The sequence below is a fragment of the Trachypithecus francoisi genome, unplaced genomic scaffold, assembly GCF_009764315.1.
Source record: "Trachypithecus francoisi isolate TF-2019V2 unplaced genomic scaffold, Tfra_2.0 Lachesis_group5, whole genome shotgun sequence".
NCBI lineage: Eukaryota > Metazoa > Chordata > Mammalia > Primates > Cercopithecidae > Trachypithecus > Trachypithecus francoisi.
This window is the reverse complement of record NW_022681470.1, coordinates 98,353,019-98,369,896: the sequence shown is the minus strand read 5'-3', so window position 1 is coordinate 98,369,896 and position 16,878 is coordinate 98,353,019. Positions and strand designations below refer to the sequence as shown.

At 56.9% G+C, this 16,878-nt stretch overlaps 1 protein-coding gene and 1 pseudogene across 10 annotated transcripts; both read left to right on the top strand.

The window, feature by feature from the left end:
* The first annotated feature begins 4,873 nt into the window (after positions 1-4,873).
* On the top strand, positions 4,874-16,858 carry ADAMTSL4 (ADAMTS like 4). 10 transcript variants are annotated; one of them, XM_033198237.1, is made up of 20 exons: positions 4,874-5,425; positions 5,752-5,834; positions 8,072-8,241; positions 8,472-8,535; positions 8,833-8,887; positions 9,099-9,188; positions 9,361-10,057; positions 10,300-10,402; positions 11,363-11,499; positions 12,115-12,319; positions 12,574-12,746; positions 12,894-13,005; positions 13,106-13,291; positions 13,455-13,584; positions 13,903-14,107; positions 14,418-14,594; positions 14,908-15,111; positions 15,233-15,412; positions 15,698-15,842; positions 15,997-16,858. In XM_033198237.1, the coding sequence occupies exons 7-20, from the start codon at positions 9,392-9,394 to the stop codon at positions 16,131-16,133; spliced, it is 2,760 nt and encodes a 919-aa protein (XP_033054128.1). In that variant the 5' UTR covers positions 4,874-5,425; positions 5,752-5,834; positions 8,072-8,241; positions 8,472-8,535; positions 8,833-8,887; positions 9,099-9,188; positions 9,361-9,391; the 3' UTR covers positions 16,134-16,858. The 10 variants fall into 10 exon arrangements, with proteins under 10 accessions (XP_033054128.1, XP_033054127.1, XP_033054122.1 ...); XM_033198236.1 differs by having other exon boundaries at positions 5,731-5,834; XM_033198239.1 differs by having other exon boundaries at positions 5,064-5,425; positions 5,682-5,834; positions 8,125-8,241.
* Positions 6,222-7,653, top strand: LOC117075677 (annotated as a pseudogene).
* Positions 16,859-16,878: the final 20 nt, after the last annotated feature.

The following is a 16,878-nucleotide window of genomic DNA, read 5'->3' as shown; positions in this document are numbered from 1 at the left end:
AAGTGCTGGGATTACAGGCTTGAGCCACCGCGCCCGGCCCAAAAAGTTTTTTTTTTTTTTGAGACAGATTTTCGCCCTTGTTGCCCAGGCTGGAGTGCAATGGTGCGATCTCAGCTCACCGCAACCTCCGCCTCCCAGGTTCAAGCGATTCTCCTGCCTCAGCCTCCCAAGTAGCTGGGATTACAGGCATGTGCCATCATGCCTGGCTAATTTTCTATTTTTAGTAGAGACAGAATTTCTCCATGTTGGTCAGGCTGGTCTCGAACTCCCAACCTCAGGTAATCCGCCCACCTCGGCCTCCCAAAGTGCTGGGATTACAGGCGTGAGCCACCGTGCCGGCCTTAAAAACTTCTTTTAAAAAATTATTTATGTATTTGTTTATTTTTGAGACAGGGTCTTGCTATGTTGCCCAGGCTGGTGTCAGATTCCTGGGCTTAAGCAATCCACCCACCTCAGCCTCCCCAAGTGCTGGGATTAGAGGCGTGAGACACTGCTCCCAGCCTAAAAACTTTTTGTCCTGGAGACAGTGTCCACAAACTTAATCTGATATTTCACAAGTTGCTGAGGCATAGGAAACTCTTCTCTTTATACAATATTTTCAGACCACCAAGCCATGAGAGGTGACAGCAGTAGGAAATCTCATGAGCTCTTTGGTCAGCAGCCATTTCTTAGTGGAAAGGACTATTTCTGACCTTCAGTTCTCAGCAGTTACAAATGTCAAAGGCAGACCTTTCCTCTCCTCCCACGCTCCTGTGCTGCAGCTTCCCTCCCTGTAGATAAGTGAATGCTGATGGGGTGTGACTGGGCCAGGACTGAAGGGTCCCTGGCCTAAAATATCTTACTCTGCCTGGAAGGCTGGGCTTCACATCATCTGTTTCATACTCTGAGGTCTGGGCAAAGGGGCTTCCCCTTCAAAGCTAGCACTATAAATATGCCTTGAGGTTGTCACCGGGAGTCCCTAGATAAACCAGCCCACTGGGAAGGGCATTAACCTTTTATCTTCTTAACCCATGTAGGAACTCAGGACCTGGATGGAGGATGAGGAGAGGCACCTCCCAGAGGCGCAGGTCGATCCAACCCACGCCATGTTTCGTGGTGTACTTCGTGTTTTCAAGTTGTTGTTTTCAGTGACTCATCAAAAAAACAAAACTCTAATATAAAATAGGAAAAAGTATAGATGATACAAAGTAGCACAAATAGTCCTTTATCCTGAAAGAACTCAGGGATTTACCAAGAAAAAATATGCATGTTAAATTTCAAATAATGATACAATTCTTTTTATCCTTTCTGAACTTTTTTCTTCTTCTTTTTTTTAGAGATGGGGTCTTGCCATGTTGCCCAGGCTGGATTTGAACTCTTGGGCTCAAGTGATCCTCCCACTTCAGCGTCCCGAATCACTGGGACTACAGATGCCTGCAATTGTACTCAGCTCAGGACACAATTCTTACATTTTATTTTATATTATTTTATGTATGTATGTATGTATGTATGTATTATTTTTATTTATTTTTTGAGACGGAGTCTCACTCTCTCACCCAGGCTGGAGTGCGGTGGCCGGATCTCGGCTCACTGCAAGCTCCGCCTCCCGGGTTCACACCATTCTCCTGCCTCAGCCTCCTGAGTAGCTGGGAGTACAGGCGCCCGCCACCTCGCCCGGCTAGTTTTTTTGTATTTTTTAGTAGAGATGGGGTTGCACCATGTTAGCCAGGATGGTCTCAATCTCCTGACCTCGTGATCCGCCCGCCTCGGCCTCCCAAAGTGCTGGGATTACAGGCTTGAGCCACCGCGCCCGCCTATTTTATTTTATTTTATTTTTTTTGAATCAGAGTCTCACTCTGTCACCTAAGCTGGAGTGCAGTGGCATCATCTCAGCTCAATGCAACCTCCACCTGCTGGGTTCAAGCAATTCTCCCTGTCTCAGCCTCCCGATAGCTGGGATTATAGGCGCCCACCACCACACCCAGCTAATTTTTGTATTTTTAGTAGAGATGGGGTTCCACCATGTTGGCCAGATTGGTCTTGAACTCCTGACCTCAGGTGATCTGCCCACCTTGCCCTCCCAAAGTGCTGGGATTGCAGGCATGAGCCACCGCACCCGGCCCAATTCTTACATTTTGAAAGCATTTTATGTTTTCATATCCATCATCTTCTTAGGGATAACATCTCCTTCAGCTGAGCCCAGTATTAACCTTCCCATGACCCCATTACCTGCAGTGTCTGTGCCTGATCAGACCCAACTCCTTGAGGCTAGAGACTGTCTTCTTGCTGCTTCCTCAACACCAAGTGCAAAAGATGCCCAAGAAATGACAGGTAGGGGAACCTCCGATATTTTGTGAGGATGCACGACAATGTTGTTAGAGCTTCTATTTTTGTGTTTTAGTTTTTCAAGGGAAATTTTAAAATATCCAGGTTTTAAAATAGGTATTGACAAGTTATTAAAAAAAAAAATACACCTTTAGGTTGGGCCCAGTGCATGTAATCCTGGCGCTTTAGGAGCCCAAGGAAGGAGGATTTCTTGAGCCCAGGAGTTTGAAACTAGCCTGTCTTAAAAACAAAAAACAAACAAAAACCTTTAAAACACTGAGTAGACCCAACAAAACACAACGCGTCAGTAAATAGAAAGTAAAAATACAGGCCGGGCGCAGTGGCTCACGTCTGTAATCCCAGCACTTTGGGAGACTGAGGCGGGAGAATCATGAGGTCAGGAGTTCGAGACCGGCCTGGCCAACACGGTGAAACCCCATCTCTACTAAAGATACAAAAAATGCCGGGCGCGGTGGCTCAAGCCTGTAATCCCAGCACTTTGGGAGGCCGAGGCGGGTGGATCACGAGGTCAGGAGATCGAGACCATCCTGGCTAACACGGTGAAACCCCGTCTCTACTAAAAAATACAAAAAACTAGCCGGGCGAGGTGGCGGGCGCCTGTAGTCCCAGCTACTCGGGAGGCTGAGGCAGGAGAATGGCGTGAACCTGGGAGGCGGAGCTTGCCGTGAGCTGAGATCCGGCCACTGCACTCCAGCCCGGGCCACAGAGCGAGACTCCGTCTCAAAAAAAAAAAAAAAAAAAAAAAAAAAAAAAAAAATTAGCCGGGTGTGGTGGCTCGCGCCTGTGATCCCAGCTAGGCAGGAGGCTGAGGCAGAAGAATCGCTTGAACCCAGGAGGCAGAGGTTGCAGTGAGCAGAGATGGCGCCATTGCACTCCAGCCTGGGTGACAGGACAAGACTCCATCTCAAAAAAAAAAAAGTAAAAATATAAAAATAGCAGTGACCATTTATTATCTACCCTATGCCAGCCATTTTACGTATTTTATTTATGTATTTATTTTTTCAGAAAGGTCTCTCTCTGTCGCAGGGGCTGGAGTGCAGTGGCACAGTCATAGTTCACTGCAGCCTCAAACTCCTGGGCTCAAGCGATCCTCCCCCCTCAGTCTCCTGAGTAGCTGGGACTATAGGCTTTCACCACCATGCCCAGCTTACATATATTACTTATTTTTAATAACTAATAGCCGGGCGTGGTGGCTCACGCTTGTAATCCCAGCACTTTGGGAGGCCAAGGCGGGAGGATCACTTGAGGTTGGGAGTTTGACACTAGCCTGACCAACATGGAGAAGCCCCATCTCTACTAACAAAAACCAAAAAATTTGCCGGGTGTGGTGGTGCATGCCTGTAATCCCAGCTACTCGGGTGGCTGAGGCAGGAGAATCACTTGAACCTGGGAGGGAGAGGTTGCAGTGAGCTGAGATCACACCATTGCACTCCAGCCTGGGCAACAAGAGTGAAATTCCGTCTCAAAAAAAAAAAAAAAAAGATAAAACTAATAGATGGATTACTCTTGTGGTTAACAAATTCACAAAAATAACATAACACGGCTGGGCGCGGTGGCTCACGCCTGTAATCCCAGTACTTTGGGAGGCCAAGGCGGACGGATCACCTGAGGTCAGGAGTTCAAGGTCAGCCTGGCCAAGATTGTGAAACCCTGTCTCTACTAAAAATACAAAAAAAAAAAAAAAAATTCGCCGGGCGTCTGTAATCCCAGCTACTCAGGAGGCTGAGGCAGGAGAATCGCTTGAATCCGGGAGGTGGAGGTTGCAGTGAGCCGAGATCGTGCCATTGCACTCCAGCCTGGGCGACAAGAATGAGACTCCGTCTCAATAATAATAATATTAATAACAAGAGGCCGGGCACGGTGGCTCACGCCTGTAATCCCAACACTTTGGGAGGCTGAGACGGGCGGATCACTAGGTCAGGAGATCGAGTCCATCCTGGCTAACACGGTGAAACCCCGTCTCTACTAAAAATACAAAAAATTAGCCGGGCGTGGTGGCGGGCGCCTGTAGTCCCAGCTACGGGGGAGGCTGGGGCAGGAGAATGGCGTGAACCTGGGAGGCGGAGCTTGCAGTGAGTCAAGATGGAGCCTGGACGAAAAAGAGAGACTCCGTCTCGAATAATAATAACAAACATAACACAGAGTAAAAAGCAAAAAGCCTTTTTCAGTCCTCCTCCAACCCTGAACTCCTCCCCAGATGTTACCAATACTACTGAGTTTGGGGTGCATTCTTCCATATATAAATGGATAAAGAGACATATCCAAGTCCATCCTATATATTAGATTAGTCCCATTTTGCAGATGAGCAAACGGCACCACACAGAGGTGGAAGTATTTGTGGAAGACCACACAGCCGGCAAGTGCTGGAGCTGAGATTCAAAACCAGATCACTCTGACTCAGAAGTCAGCACTGTGCCCTTCCGCTGAGTTCCTAGTGTAAAACCTTACTGAGGGAAAAACCGAAGCTCATAGAAGTCCCAGCAATCGGAACCACAGGGTTCACTGCCCAACACGGGAGAGGTAGGAGTGACTGAGCTTGCAGGTGAGGCTGCGTGGAGGAGAGAACCTGGACCCACGCGGATCCGGGGCCGCGAGCACCTCCGTCCAGGGCGCCGCCCTCCCGGACCAGCGGCTCTCCCAGGCCGCCTAGCTCCAGGCGCCCCTGGAGGCCGCCCGCGCCGCGCCGCGCCGCGCTCGCACTGCTCACCCGAGCCACTCGGAGGCCCGGGCTGCTTAAGTCCCTAATCCCAGCCGGGCACGAGGACAGCGCTCGGGAGCGACCGCAGCCTCCGACCCCGGCTGGGCCCGCCAGGGCTTCTGCTCACGCAGCCGTCCGGGGGCGCCCGGCGCGCAGCCCGGGGTGGGTGGTCCTGGCGAGCGGGACTGCGAGGCCGACCGTCCCCTCCCCGACACCGCCAAGGGGCGCGGGCTGGGGCGCGTGGCGGGCGGGGCGGGGGCGGGCGCGAGGGCGGAGTCGCGGCCGAGGCGGCGGTGTCCGGAGCACGGCTCAGGGGCCGCAGTGGCCGCCGCGGAGCGAGGCTGCCTGGAGAGAGCGTCCGGGCGCAGAAGGGTTAACGGGCCACCGGGGCGCGCAGAGCAGGTAGAGACCTCCCCGAGACCCCGGCCCCGGCCGCCCCTCTCCTGGGTCCCGTTAGACCGCCAGCCCCGCGCGCCCGCGTCGTCCCCTCTCCCTGCGCTGTGCGGTCGGTCGCGCCCCCGCCACGACCCCGGCCCCAGCTCCGGTGGCCTCGGACCATCTTCCAGCCCCTGGGGTCGAATTCCTGGGGAGGGGGTCTGATCCTGTGGAACTCTGGCCCCATCACCCGGGCGAGGAGTGAGCCAAAATTCCTCCTAAGTCACACAGTAAAGTTGGAAAACAGACCCACGACCTCCCCGCGCGGGCAGCGCCTCCTGCCTTCTCCCTAGGAGGGTGCTCTCGGACGGTGTGCCCCCCGCTCCCCTACTGCAACTCCTGGAGTTGGAGGACAGGGTCGCCGCGAGGGACGCAGGTGGGTGCCCTTGATCCAGTTCAGTCCGATGACAGAAGAGGTTGACAAAAAAGAAAGACACCTGTTGGGGTGGCCTGCCAGACCCAGGAGTGGAGGGCTCCATGAGGGCCAGGGAATTCGGACTCAGGACAGGGATCCTCCGTGGCTAGCCCAGAAACACAGGGTCGAGCCACTCTCCAGCAGGGAGACCTGGGGGTGAAGGGGTGAGCCCTGCACAGGTCTCTGTTCCTTGGTCTTCACTGGGCAGTGTGGAGAGGTGTGGCCCGGAGGAGCCCACGTTTGTCCAGACCAGGGTCTATTCTGGCACCAACCTCTGACCTCTCCTTTCCTCGTCCTGGGCCATGAACGACACCAAATGAGGGACATGGAAAGGGGTGAGAAGCACAAATGTGCGTGTGTTTCTGCAGAGGAGGGGGCATGGGCCCCTGCCGGGCTGCGCAGGGGAGGGTGGGGTGGGACTTTTCCAGAGAGGGAGCCAGGCCTGGCCCGGGCCGGGAGCTCAAGTCAACCCCACCCCTCACTTCTCCAGGGAACTGCCAAAGCCAAACCCAGCTCGGGACGGGATTATGTGTACTGGGTAGACCCGTGGAGAGGGGCGGTGAGATCTGGGTGGCAGAGAGAAACAGAGGCAGAGAGGGCATGGAGAGGGGTCGGCATCAGAGAAGGGGCTGGCAGTGACCATCACCCCCTTTCTTCTTCCCTCAGCTGGAGTAACAGAGTCAGGCAGAGCCTGAACACTTGGGTGGAACATGGGCCCTTCTCTGGAGACCCTGACCTCCCCCGTTCAGTCAGGGCGGAGTTGCTGACCTCAGTGGCCGGCCCAGCCAGGGGAATGAGTGGCCATCAGCAACCCCCTCCCCAACCCTAAACCGTGAGGCACGCCCCCTCTGGCTCAGCCACTCTGACCCCTCCCTCAAATTATGAGCCCTAGGTCTCAGGGAGGGCAGTGGGGCTCAGTGTCTGCCCCCAGGCACATTCCTTCCCTTCTCTTGGTCATTTTCTGCCCCAGAGCTGGCCCACCTCAGCAATTCGAGGGCTCCCTGGATTCCTTTCCCTGGTGCCTTTCAGATCCAACAGAAACAGATTTTTTTTTTCCTGGAAAGCAGACCTAAGAGTGGGATGAGGAGCAGGGGTGGGAAGGCCTCTAAGTGAGAAGGGGGCAAGGAGAGTCAGGCTTTGTGGCTGGAGAGGGTTCCAAGCCTCACCTCTCCAGTGTTCAAAGCTGAACTTCAGATGGACTTCCTGGCTCTTCAGAATGAGAGGCCTGTGGCTGGGGCATGAGGCAGCCCTGGCTGCACCTCTCCTTCCCGCTTCCCCAGCTGGTAGAGCCACACAGGAAACAAACCCTCACTGAACCAATGCCGGATGCTGGCACCCAGAGTGGGTGTTACATTGCCGGCTTCTTCTCTAGAGATTAAACCCTCAACCCATTTAGCTTATCCCTTGGCCAAAAGTGTCTGAGATGTGCCTGGATGTTCCGGCACATCTCTTCCACAGAAGGGAAGAGAAAGCCGGGAGGCAAGTAGGACAGAGAGATGGCTGGGGAAGGTCTCGTTTCTGGAAGACCCAAGGAAGGGGATTCTGGTGGGTCCTCAGAGAGAGTGTCTGGCACATCCTCAGTGGAGCCTTCCTCCTCTACTTTCTAGGCACCTCTGGGAGGGCAGGAGTGGGAGCAGATGACGACCATTTTAGAAGGAGCCCTCTGGCTGGGTGCGGTGGCTCACACTTGTCATCCCAGCACTTTGGGAGGCCAAGGCGGGAGAAGTGCTTCAGGCCAGGAGTTCAAGACCAGCCTGTGCAATTTAGCTGGATCCCGTCTCCACCAAAAAATACAAAAATTAGCTGGATGTGGTGGTGCACGCATGTAGTCCCACCTACTCAGGAGGCTGAGGAGGAAGGAGAGCCTGTGAGTTTGAGGCTACAATGAGCTTTGGTGGCACCATTGCACTCCAGCCTGGATGACAGAGTGAGATCTCCATCTCAAAAAAAAAAAAAAAAAAAGCCGTTTTTGTGTGCCTGAGCCAGCCTAGAAACAGTCTCTAGGTAGGATTTGGGGAGGAGCTAAGAAGCCCCTACAGGGCCCAGGGGTGGGGACTGAGCCTTAGTTGGAAGGCTGAGGTCAGCCCTCGACCATGGACAGATGGACAAGGCAGTGATCCTCCCTGCTCCCACCCTGAGGATCCTAAAGGGGTGGGCCAGTCTCACCACCTCCTCCACTCTCTGATCTGTCCTCCCAGTCCCAAGCTCTCTGGACACTGGAGAGGTAACCATCAGGCTTCTGTCCCTGCAGAGAGCACCCTCCACGCCCAGATGCCTGCCCAGATGCCTGCGTAGTTTTTGTGACCAGTCCGCTCCTCCCTTGCCCTGGGGCAGTAGAGCAGGGAATGATGGAGAACTGGGCAGGCAGGTGAGAGAAGGGGCCGTGGTGGGGAGGGAAAGGGGGGTTGCTGGGACGGCTCCGTGTCTGGAAGTCAGGGAAAGAGGACCACTGGGAGGGGCAGGGGAAGTGATGAGTAACTTCTGCTTTCTGAGAAGTTGGTAGTCAGGATATGGGGAGCCGGCTGGGGGCAGAGGGTGGTGTTGCAACACCCCCTCTGGCTCCAGTCTGACGTCCCTCCCCTGGCCTTTGGTTTGCAGGCCCTGGCTGTATCTGCTGCTGCTGCTGCTTCTGTCCCTCCCTCAGCTCTGCCTGGATCAGGAGGTGAGCTTTGGACAAGTGAGCAGCTGCAGCCTGCCTGCCACTCTTTCATCTCCCCCTGGGCTCCCACCCCATCTCTCCAGGCCACGCCTCCTTTCCCCACAGCCCATCCACCTCCCCTGCCAACTCCACAGTTACTTGCCTCACAACACCAAGAGGCTGAGGTGTAGTTCTCCCTCTGCTGCTGAATGTGACCTTGGACTGGTAGCGACTCCGTGAGCCCCAGCGTTGGTCTAGAAAGACGCTCTGGACAGTTCCCTCTAATCCTTCCAATTCTGTCTGACCTTTTTCTCTATATAGGTGTTGTCCGGACACTCTCTTCAGACACCTGCAGAGGAGGGCCAGGGCCTCGAAGGTGTCTGGGGACCTTGGGTCCAGTGGGCCTCTTGCTCCCAGCCCTGCGGGGTGGGGGTGCAGCGCAGGAGCCGGACATGTCAGCTCCCTACAGTGCAGCTCCGCCCGAGTCTGCCCCTCCCTCCCCGGCCCCCAAGACATCCAGAAGCCCTCCTCCCCCGGGGCCAGGGTCCCAGACCCCAGACTTCTCCAGAAACCCTCCCCTTGTACAGGACACAGTCTCGGGGAAGGGGTGGCCCACTTCGAGGTCCTGCTTCCCACCTAGGGAGAGAGGAGACCCAGGAGATTCAAGTGGCCAGGAGGTGAGAGGCCTGGGTGGAAGAGGTGGGCCTTGGGCAAGGTGGGGGCTTAGCAAGAAGGAAAGGGGAGCACGGGTGACTTCAGAGGGCTTGTCTTTGGTGCCAGGAAGTAAACTGGGGAAACAGGGTCAGAGGTGGTCAGAGCTGTGCCCCCACATCTGAAACGCCTTCTCAGGTCCCGGCTTCGAGACCCCATCAAGCCAGGAATGTTCGGTTATGGGAGAGTGCCCTTTGCATTGCCACTGCACCGGAACCGCAGGCACCCTCAGAGGCCACCCAGATCTGAGCTGTCCCTGATCTCTTCTAGAGGGGAAGAGCCCATTCCATCCCCTACTCCAAGAGCAGAGCCATTCTCCACAAACGGCAGCCCCCAAACTGAGCTCCCTCCCACAGAACTGCCTGTCCACACCCCATCCCCCCAGGCAGAACCTCTGAGCCCTGAAACTGCTCAGACAGAGGTGGCTCCCAGAACCAGGCCTGCCCCCCCACGGCACCACCCCAGAGCCCAGGCCTCTGGCACAGAGCCCACCTCACCCACACACTCCTTAGGAGAAGGTGGCTTCTTCCGTGCATCCCCTCAGCCACGAAGGCCAAGTTCCCATGGATGGGCCAGTCCCCAGGTAGCAGGGAGACGCCCTGATCCTTTCCCTTCAGTCCCTCGGGGCCGAGGCCAGCAGGGCCAGGGGCCTTGGGGAATGGGGGGGACTCCTCACGGGCACCGCCTGGAGCCTGACCCTCAGCACCCGGATGGCTGGCTGCCCCTGCTGAGCAACGGCCCCCATGCCAGCTCCCTCTGGAGCCTCTTTGCTCCCAGTAGCCCTATCCCAAGATGTTCTGGGGAGAGTGAGCAGCTGAGAGCCTGCAGCCAAGCGGTGAGTCTCCTCAGGTCTCCCCTCCCAACCCCGACCTCCAGTGTGGCCTCCCCGCCCTGAAGCTGGGCCCTCAGCTTCTTCTCGGCACCTGAGGGAGAAGGGCCTTGGCATCTGACCACCTCAGGGCAGGGGTCTTGGAGCTCTTCCGCTGACCTGATCCTCCCGCCTGCGCCCCAGGTTCAGCCCTGACCTTACCCTCATTTTGCTCCCCAGCTCTGACTCCTTTGTACCCCTCACCGCAGCCCTGCCCCCCCGAGCAGCCAGACCCCCGGGCCCTGCAGTGCGCGGCCTTTAACTCCCAGGAATTCATGGGCCAGCTGTACCAGTGGGAGCCCTTCACCGAAGGTGAGGTTTCTTGCCCACCCCTGGGCAGTGATGACTTGGAATTGGGGATGAAGGGGAGAGGAGACACCTGCTTACTCCCAGCCCTGAATGACTTCCAGCCCCTCTGCTTCCCCTGCGCCGTGCCTTCTTTCTTCTCCCTGGGGCTGGGTCAGGAGACAGCACAGGTGGCGAGTGGTCTGCAGAGGGGTCGGGGTAGGAGGAGGAGGTGCAGGAGACACGCTTTGTCCGGACTTCTCTGGGAAGGCCATCACTGGGGGTCGGGTGGCTGTGGCACAAGAGGGCTACAGTGGGAGAGATCCTATCCAGCCGTGACAGCTGGGTAGGGGTGTGCCACGTATCCTGGGCACTATCGTATCGGTTGCTCCCAGGTTACCATCCACTTCATTTTAGGCCTGTGTTGACACCAAGACAAGCACTCAAGAGCTCTGAACACACAGAATCATGGGCGTCAGGGATTGCTCCTCTCTCGGTTCAGAGTCCCCTTGATGGTCTCAGTGACCTCGACTGACCTAACCACCTTCCTTTTTTTTTTTTTTTTTTTCTGAGACAGAGTTTCGCTCTGTCACCCCGGCTGGAGTGCAGATCTCAGCTCACTGCAACCTCTGCCTCCTGGGTTCAAGCAATTCTCCTGCCTCAGCCTCCCAAGTAGCAGGGACTACAGGCATGTGCCACCATGCCCGGTTAATTTTTGTATTTGTAGTAGAGACGGGGGTTTCACCATATTGGCCAGGCTGGTCTTGAACTCCTGACCTAATGATCTACCCGCCTCGGCCTCCCAAAGTGCTGGGATTATAGGCATGAGCCACTGTGCCCGGCCCTGAACACCTTCTCAGCTTGCGCTGTTGTCACATTTCCTTCATCCACAGTGACCTGGGCAACCTCAATGTGCCCCCCCGGGGCCTCTCTCAGCTAACCTCCCACCAGGGAGCCCACTAACCACCCTTCTACCCTGTCCCTTAGTCCAGGGCTCCCAGCGCTGTGAACTGAACTGCCGGCCCCGTGGCTTCCGCTTCTATGTCCGTCACACCGAAAAGGTCCAGGATGGGACCCTATGTCAGCCTGGAGCCCCTGACATCTGTGTGGCTGGACGCTGTCTGGTGAGGGAAGATGGGGTGTGTGTGTGCACACACACACACATGCATATGCGCACAGACACACACACGCCCCCGTACACATACACATGTACACACATATGCACGAACATATGCACATATGCAAGCATGTACATACACACGTATGCACACAGACACACATGCATATGCACACACACGGACACAGACACATGTATGCATACACGTGCACTCGTGCATGAACACATGCACATATGCATATGCACACAGACACACACATGCACACGCATATGCGCGCACACACACCCGTACACATACACATGTAGACATATGCATGAACACATGCACACATGCACACACACGTATTTGCACAGTCTCATTAATTAATTCAACAACAAAACACCATACTGAGATAACCAGGGGAGAATTCTAACCTGCCAAGCTGGGCTGAGCAGAGCCTGAAGGATCTGATCGGGCACCTGTCCGTGTCCCTGGGTCTGACTGGGGACGGTGGGGCTGCTTTTGTGCTCTCACTTGTAGCACAAAAAGCAGGGTAGTGAGCAGAGGCTCCCGAGGGGACCGGGGTGGGGTTGAGGTGGTGTCTGGCATTCTGTGGCCGCTGCCTCACCTCACTCTCTCCAGAGCCCCGGCTGTGATGGGATCCTTGGCTCTGGCAGGCGTCCTGATGGCTGTGGAGTCTGTGGGGGTGATGATTCTACCTGTCGCCTTGTTTCGGGGAACCTCACTGACCGAGGGGGCCCCCTGGGCTATCAGAAGATCTTGTGGATTCCAGCAGGAGCCTCGCAGCTCCAGATTGCCCAGCTCCGGCCTAGCTCCAACTACCTGGGTGAGCACCCAGCTGCCTCCCCTTCCACTTCCATCTCTGTTCAGCCCTCCATACCCCCACTCAGTGCAGTGAGCAAGCCAAACAGGGGAAAGTCCAGGGTCTGGCCCCTCCCCTCGTGGAAGGAGTGAGGAAGCTGAGAGGGCTTGGGGGGATCTTAGGTTCTGGTGGGAGCTTCTATAGGCTGAGGACACGGTGTGGGAGGAGGAAAGTATTATCACCCTGGAATTTCCCGATCTCTCACCTCTGACCTGCAGCACTTCGTGGCCCTGGGGGCCGGTCCATCATCAATGGGAACTGGGCTGTGGATCCCCCTGGGTCCTACAGGGCCGGCGGGACCGTCTTTCGATATAACCGTCCTCCCAGGGAGGAGGGCAAAGGGGAGAGTCTGTCGGCTGAAGGCCCCACCACCCAGCCTGTGGATGTCTATGTGAGCCTGGGGCCAGGGGCAGCTGGATGCTGGGGAGGGAGGCTGTTCCCTCTAAGGGCAGAGCTGTGGTTGTCAAGATGGGAGATAGAGCTGGTGGCATCCCCCTCTGGCCATCCCCAAACATTCATTCTCTTCTCTTCTCCCCAGATGATCTTTCAGGAGGAAAACCCAGGCGTATTTTATCAGTATGTCATCTCTTCATCTCCTCCAATCCTTGAGAACCCCACCCCAGAGCCCGCTGTCCCCCAGCTTCAGCCGGGTAAGACTCTGACCCCTGCACTTGGAAGGAGGAGGGAGAAGCTGCAGGGGTGGCTCCGGGGCAGTGGGGTGGCATCTGATTCGCCTGCTCCCCTGCACAGAGATTCTGAGGGTAGAGCCCCCACTCGCTCCGGCGCCCCGCCCAGCCCGGACCCCAGGCACTCTCCAGCGCCAGGTGCGGATCCCCCAGATGCCCGCCCCGCCCCATCCCAGGACACCCCTGGGGTCTCCAGCTGCGTACTGGAAACGAGTGGGACACTCCGCATGCTCAGCGTCCTGCGGGAAAGGTGAGACATCGCACCTTGGACCGGCACCTCAGTCCAAGCCCCCCAGCTGACACTCCTGATCCTGCATCCGGGATAGTGGGGCCACGCCCGACCCTGCATCTGGGACACCACTGAGCTTGGGCTCCAGCCTCCTGCCTCCCTGGCTGCCTTCTCACCCACTCAGGTATCTGGCGCCCCATTTTCCTCTGCATCTCCCGTGAGTCAGGAGAGGAACTGGATGAACGCAGCTGTGCCGCAGGTGCCAGGCCCCCAGCCTCTCCTGAACCCTGCCACGGCGCCCCGTGCCCCCCATAGTGAGTATGGCCCACGGGGAGGGTTAGGGTACTGGAAACACAGCAGTTGCCCCCAGAATCTTACCTGAACTCTGCACTCAATGCGACATCTCCTGGCTGCAGAGAGACAACATTAGATTAGAAAGGCAGACACTCGGTAGGCAGCAAGAAAGCCATGGCAGGCTGAGAGCCCCCCAGGAACCCAGACTCCAAACGCCAAATGTGCCCACTCTCCTCTGAGGCCCCCATGTCCAATGTGTCTTCCATCTCCCCTGCCATGGCAGCCCCACATATCTCATCTGTGTCTCCATCTCTTCCCTGCCCTGCTGGTGCCTGCAGCTGGGAGGCTGGTGAGTGGACATCCTGCAGCCGCTCCTGTGGCCCTGGCACCCAGCACCGCCAGCTGCAATGCCGGCAGGAGTTTGGGGGGGGTGGCTCCTCGGTGCCCCCGGAGCGCTGTGGACATCTCCCCCGGCCCAACATCACCCAGTCTTGCCAGCTGCGCCTCTGTGGCCATTGGGAAGTTGGCTCTCCTTGGAGCCAGGTGAGTGCGCCCGGGCAAGGAGGTGCCGGGGAGGGGAATGGGCACCGGTGAACAAGAGCAGCGGTTTTTCAACTTCTTTTTCATCAGCAGAAACTACAAACAGGGTTTCATATGGATCCCCAGTATAGAAGTCAGATAAGGGACTGAATCAGGGATTGGGGGCCCGGGGCCCTAGGGCTCAGCCTCCTCCTCAGCCCATGAAACCATGTGACTGCTGGGCTGGGGATCGAAGGCAGAGCCTGGTTCTGAAGCCCTAGAGCTGGAGGCTGGCTGAGAAGCTCAGCTCCCTGGATTCCCCTCGCCCCCTCAGTGCTCCGTGCGGTGCGGCCGGGGCCAGAGAAGCCGGCAGGTGCGCTGTGTTGGGAACAATGGTGATGAAGTGAGCGAGCAGGAGTGCGCTTCAGGCCCCCCGCAGCCCCCCAGCAGAGAGGCCTGTGACATGGGGCCCTGTACTACCGCCTGGTTCCACAGTGACTGGAACTCCAAGGTGAGCCCTGAACCCCCAGCCATGTCCTGCATCCTGGGTGACCATGCCCAGGACACCTCAGCCTTTCCAGCACAGCTCAATAAACTTGTATTGATCAAGTGCCTGCTATATGCTTGACACTGGGAACTCAGAGGTAAGTGAGAACAACCTCCATGAGGGGCCCGGTTAGGATTCTCCGTCCAGGCCTGGTACCCAGGGACGTTCCCCACCGCCCAGGATTCGGACCCAGGATGCATCCCTCCCTGCCCCCTCTCCTGTCCCTTGTGCTAGTCACCAGCAGGCCCCTCACGCAGGCCGCTCTCCGCCTTCACAGTGCTCAGCCGAGTGTGGGACGGGAATCCAGCGGCGCTCTGTTGTCTGCCTTGGGAGTGGGGCAGCCCTCGGGCCAGGCCAGGGAGAAGCAGGAGCAGGAACTGGGCAGAGCTGTCCACCAGGAAGCCGGCCCCCTGACATGCGTGCCTGCAGCCTGGGGCCCTGTGAGAGGACTTGGCGCTGGTACACAGGGCCCTGGGGTGAGGTGAGCTGAGCGCCTGCTGAGGGCAGGAAGGAGGTGCCAGTCCCAGTGGGATTCCTTGTGGGCACTTGGGGCACTCTCTGTCCTCCCCTCCCCTCATCACCCTGCCCTCCCCCTACACTAGTGTTCCTCTGAATGTGGCTCCGGCACACAGCGTAGAGACATCATCTGTGTCTCCAAACTGGGGACGGAATTCAACGTGACTTCTCCAAGCAACTGTTCTCACCTCCCCAGGCCCCCTGCCCTGCAGCCCTGTCAAGGGCAGGCCTGCCAGGACCGATGGTTTTCCACACCCTGGAGCCTGGTGAGTGCCTGTCTGCCCTGCCTTGCTCAGCCTGGGCCCCCAGGGGAGGTCCTCTTGCTGTACCCCCTCCAGGTCTCTCTGTGCCCCAGAATAAGCCCAGCCAAGCATTACCACTGTCCTACTTCTTATAGACTTGGAGGACAGATGGGCCTCCTCCACTTGGGATTCCACAATGTCCTAGGAGGGTCCCCAACCACCACCTTTTGGGGAGAGAGGTGGCAGCTGGGGGTTAAGGAGGATCCCAGGCCTGGCAAAGGTCTGATATGATGGCCGGGGTCGCCCCAGTGTTCTCGCTCCTGTCAAGGGGGAACGCAGACACGGGAGGTCCAGTGCCTGAGCGCCAACCAGACCCTCAGCACCCGATGCCCTCCTCAACTGCGGCCCTCCAGGAAGCGCCCCTGTAACAGCCAACCCTGCAGCCAGCGCCCTGGTAAAGAGCCCCCTCTCCCCAATCCCCAATAGCGTGGATTAGCTGAAGTATGGGAGAAGATGAGAAAGGACCAGTGGGAATGGGCAGCACACCCATTCCCAGACAGGTGGGTCCTGGTGACTGTCTTGTGCCCACTGGCCTCCTCTGTCCCTAGATGATCAATGCAAGGACAGCTCTCCACACTGCCCCCTGGTGGTACAGGCCCGGCTCTGCGTCTACCCCTACTACACAGCCACCTGCTGCCGCTCTTGCGCACATGTCCTGGAGCGGTCTCCCCAGGATCCCTCCTGAAAGGGGTCTGGGGCACCCTCATGGTTTTCTGTGCCACAATCGGTCACCCATTGATCAGCCCACTCTGAACCCCCTGGCTCTCCAGCCTGTCCCAGTCTCAGCAGGGATGTCCTCCAGGTGACAGAGGGTGGCAAGGTGACAGACAGAAAGTGACTTTCAGGGCTATGGTTGGACCCATGTGGTGGTGTGATGGGTGTGTGCACATATGCCTCAGGTGTGCTTTTGGGACTGCATGGATGTGAGTGTGCTCAAACGTGTATCGTTTTTCAAAAAGAAGTTACACAGACTGAGAAGGACAAGACCTGTTTCCCTGAGATTTTCCTAGGTGGAGAGGAAAGCAAGTCTGCAGTTCCTTGCTAGTTTGAGCTACTTAGAGTGTGGTCTCCCCACCAACTCCAGTTTTGTGGCCTAAGCCTCATTTCTCAGGTTCAGGCCTCGTCTCTTCTAAGCCGCCTTGTGTCTCTGACCCCTTCTCGTTTGCCTAGTATCTCTACCCCTGCCTCCCTAATTAGCTAGGGCTGGGGTCAGCCACTGCCAATCCTGCCTTACCCAGGAAGGCAGGAGGAGAGAGACTGGCTCTTCAGAGCAAGGCCCAGCTGGGCAGAGTAAAAAAGAGAAATGTGAGCATGAGACGCCCCCAGCCCCTAGCCCCACTCCCTGCCTCCTGAAATGGTTCCCCACCCAGAACTAATTTATTTTTTATTAAAGATGGTCATGACAAATGAGAAGCGGGCTCTTCCTTGTC

Excerpts from the sequence above, each read along its gene's own strand:
- ADAMTSL4 (XM_033198231.1), top strand. The coding sequence starts at position 8,219 with ATGATGGAGAACTGGGCAGGCAG. Across the intron at positions 12,320-12,573 it reads GCCTAGCTCCAACTACCTGG|CACTTCGTGGCCCTGGGGGC; the intron begins GTGAGCACCCAG and ends TCTGACCTGCAG. Across the intron at positions 13,292-13,454 it reads CTCAGCGTCCTGCGGGAAAG|GTATCTGGCGCCCCATTTTC; the intron begins GTGAGACATCGC and ends TCACCCACTCAG.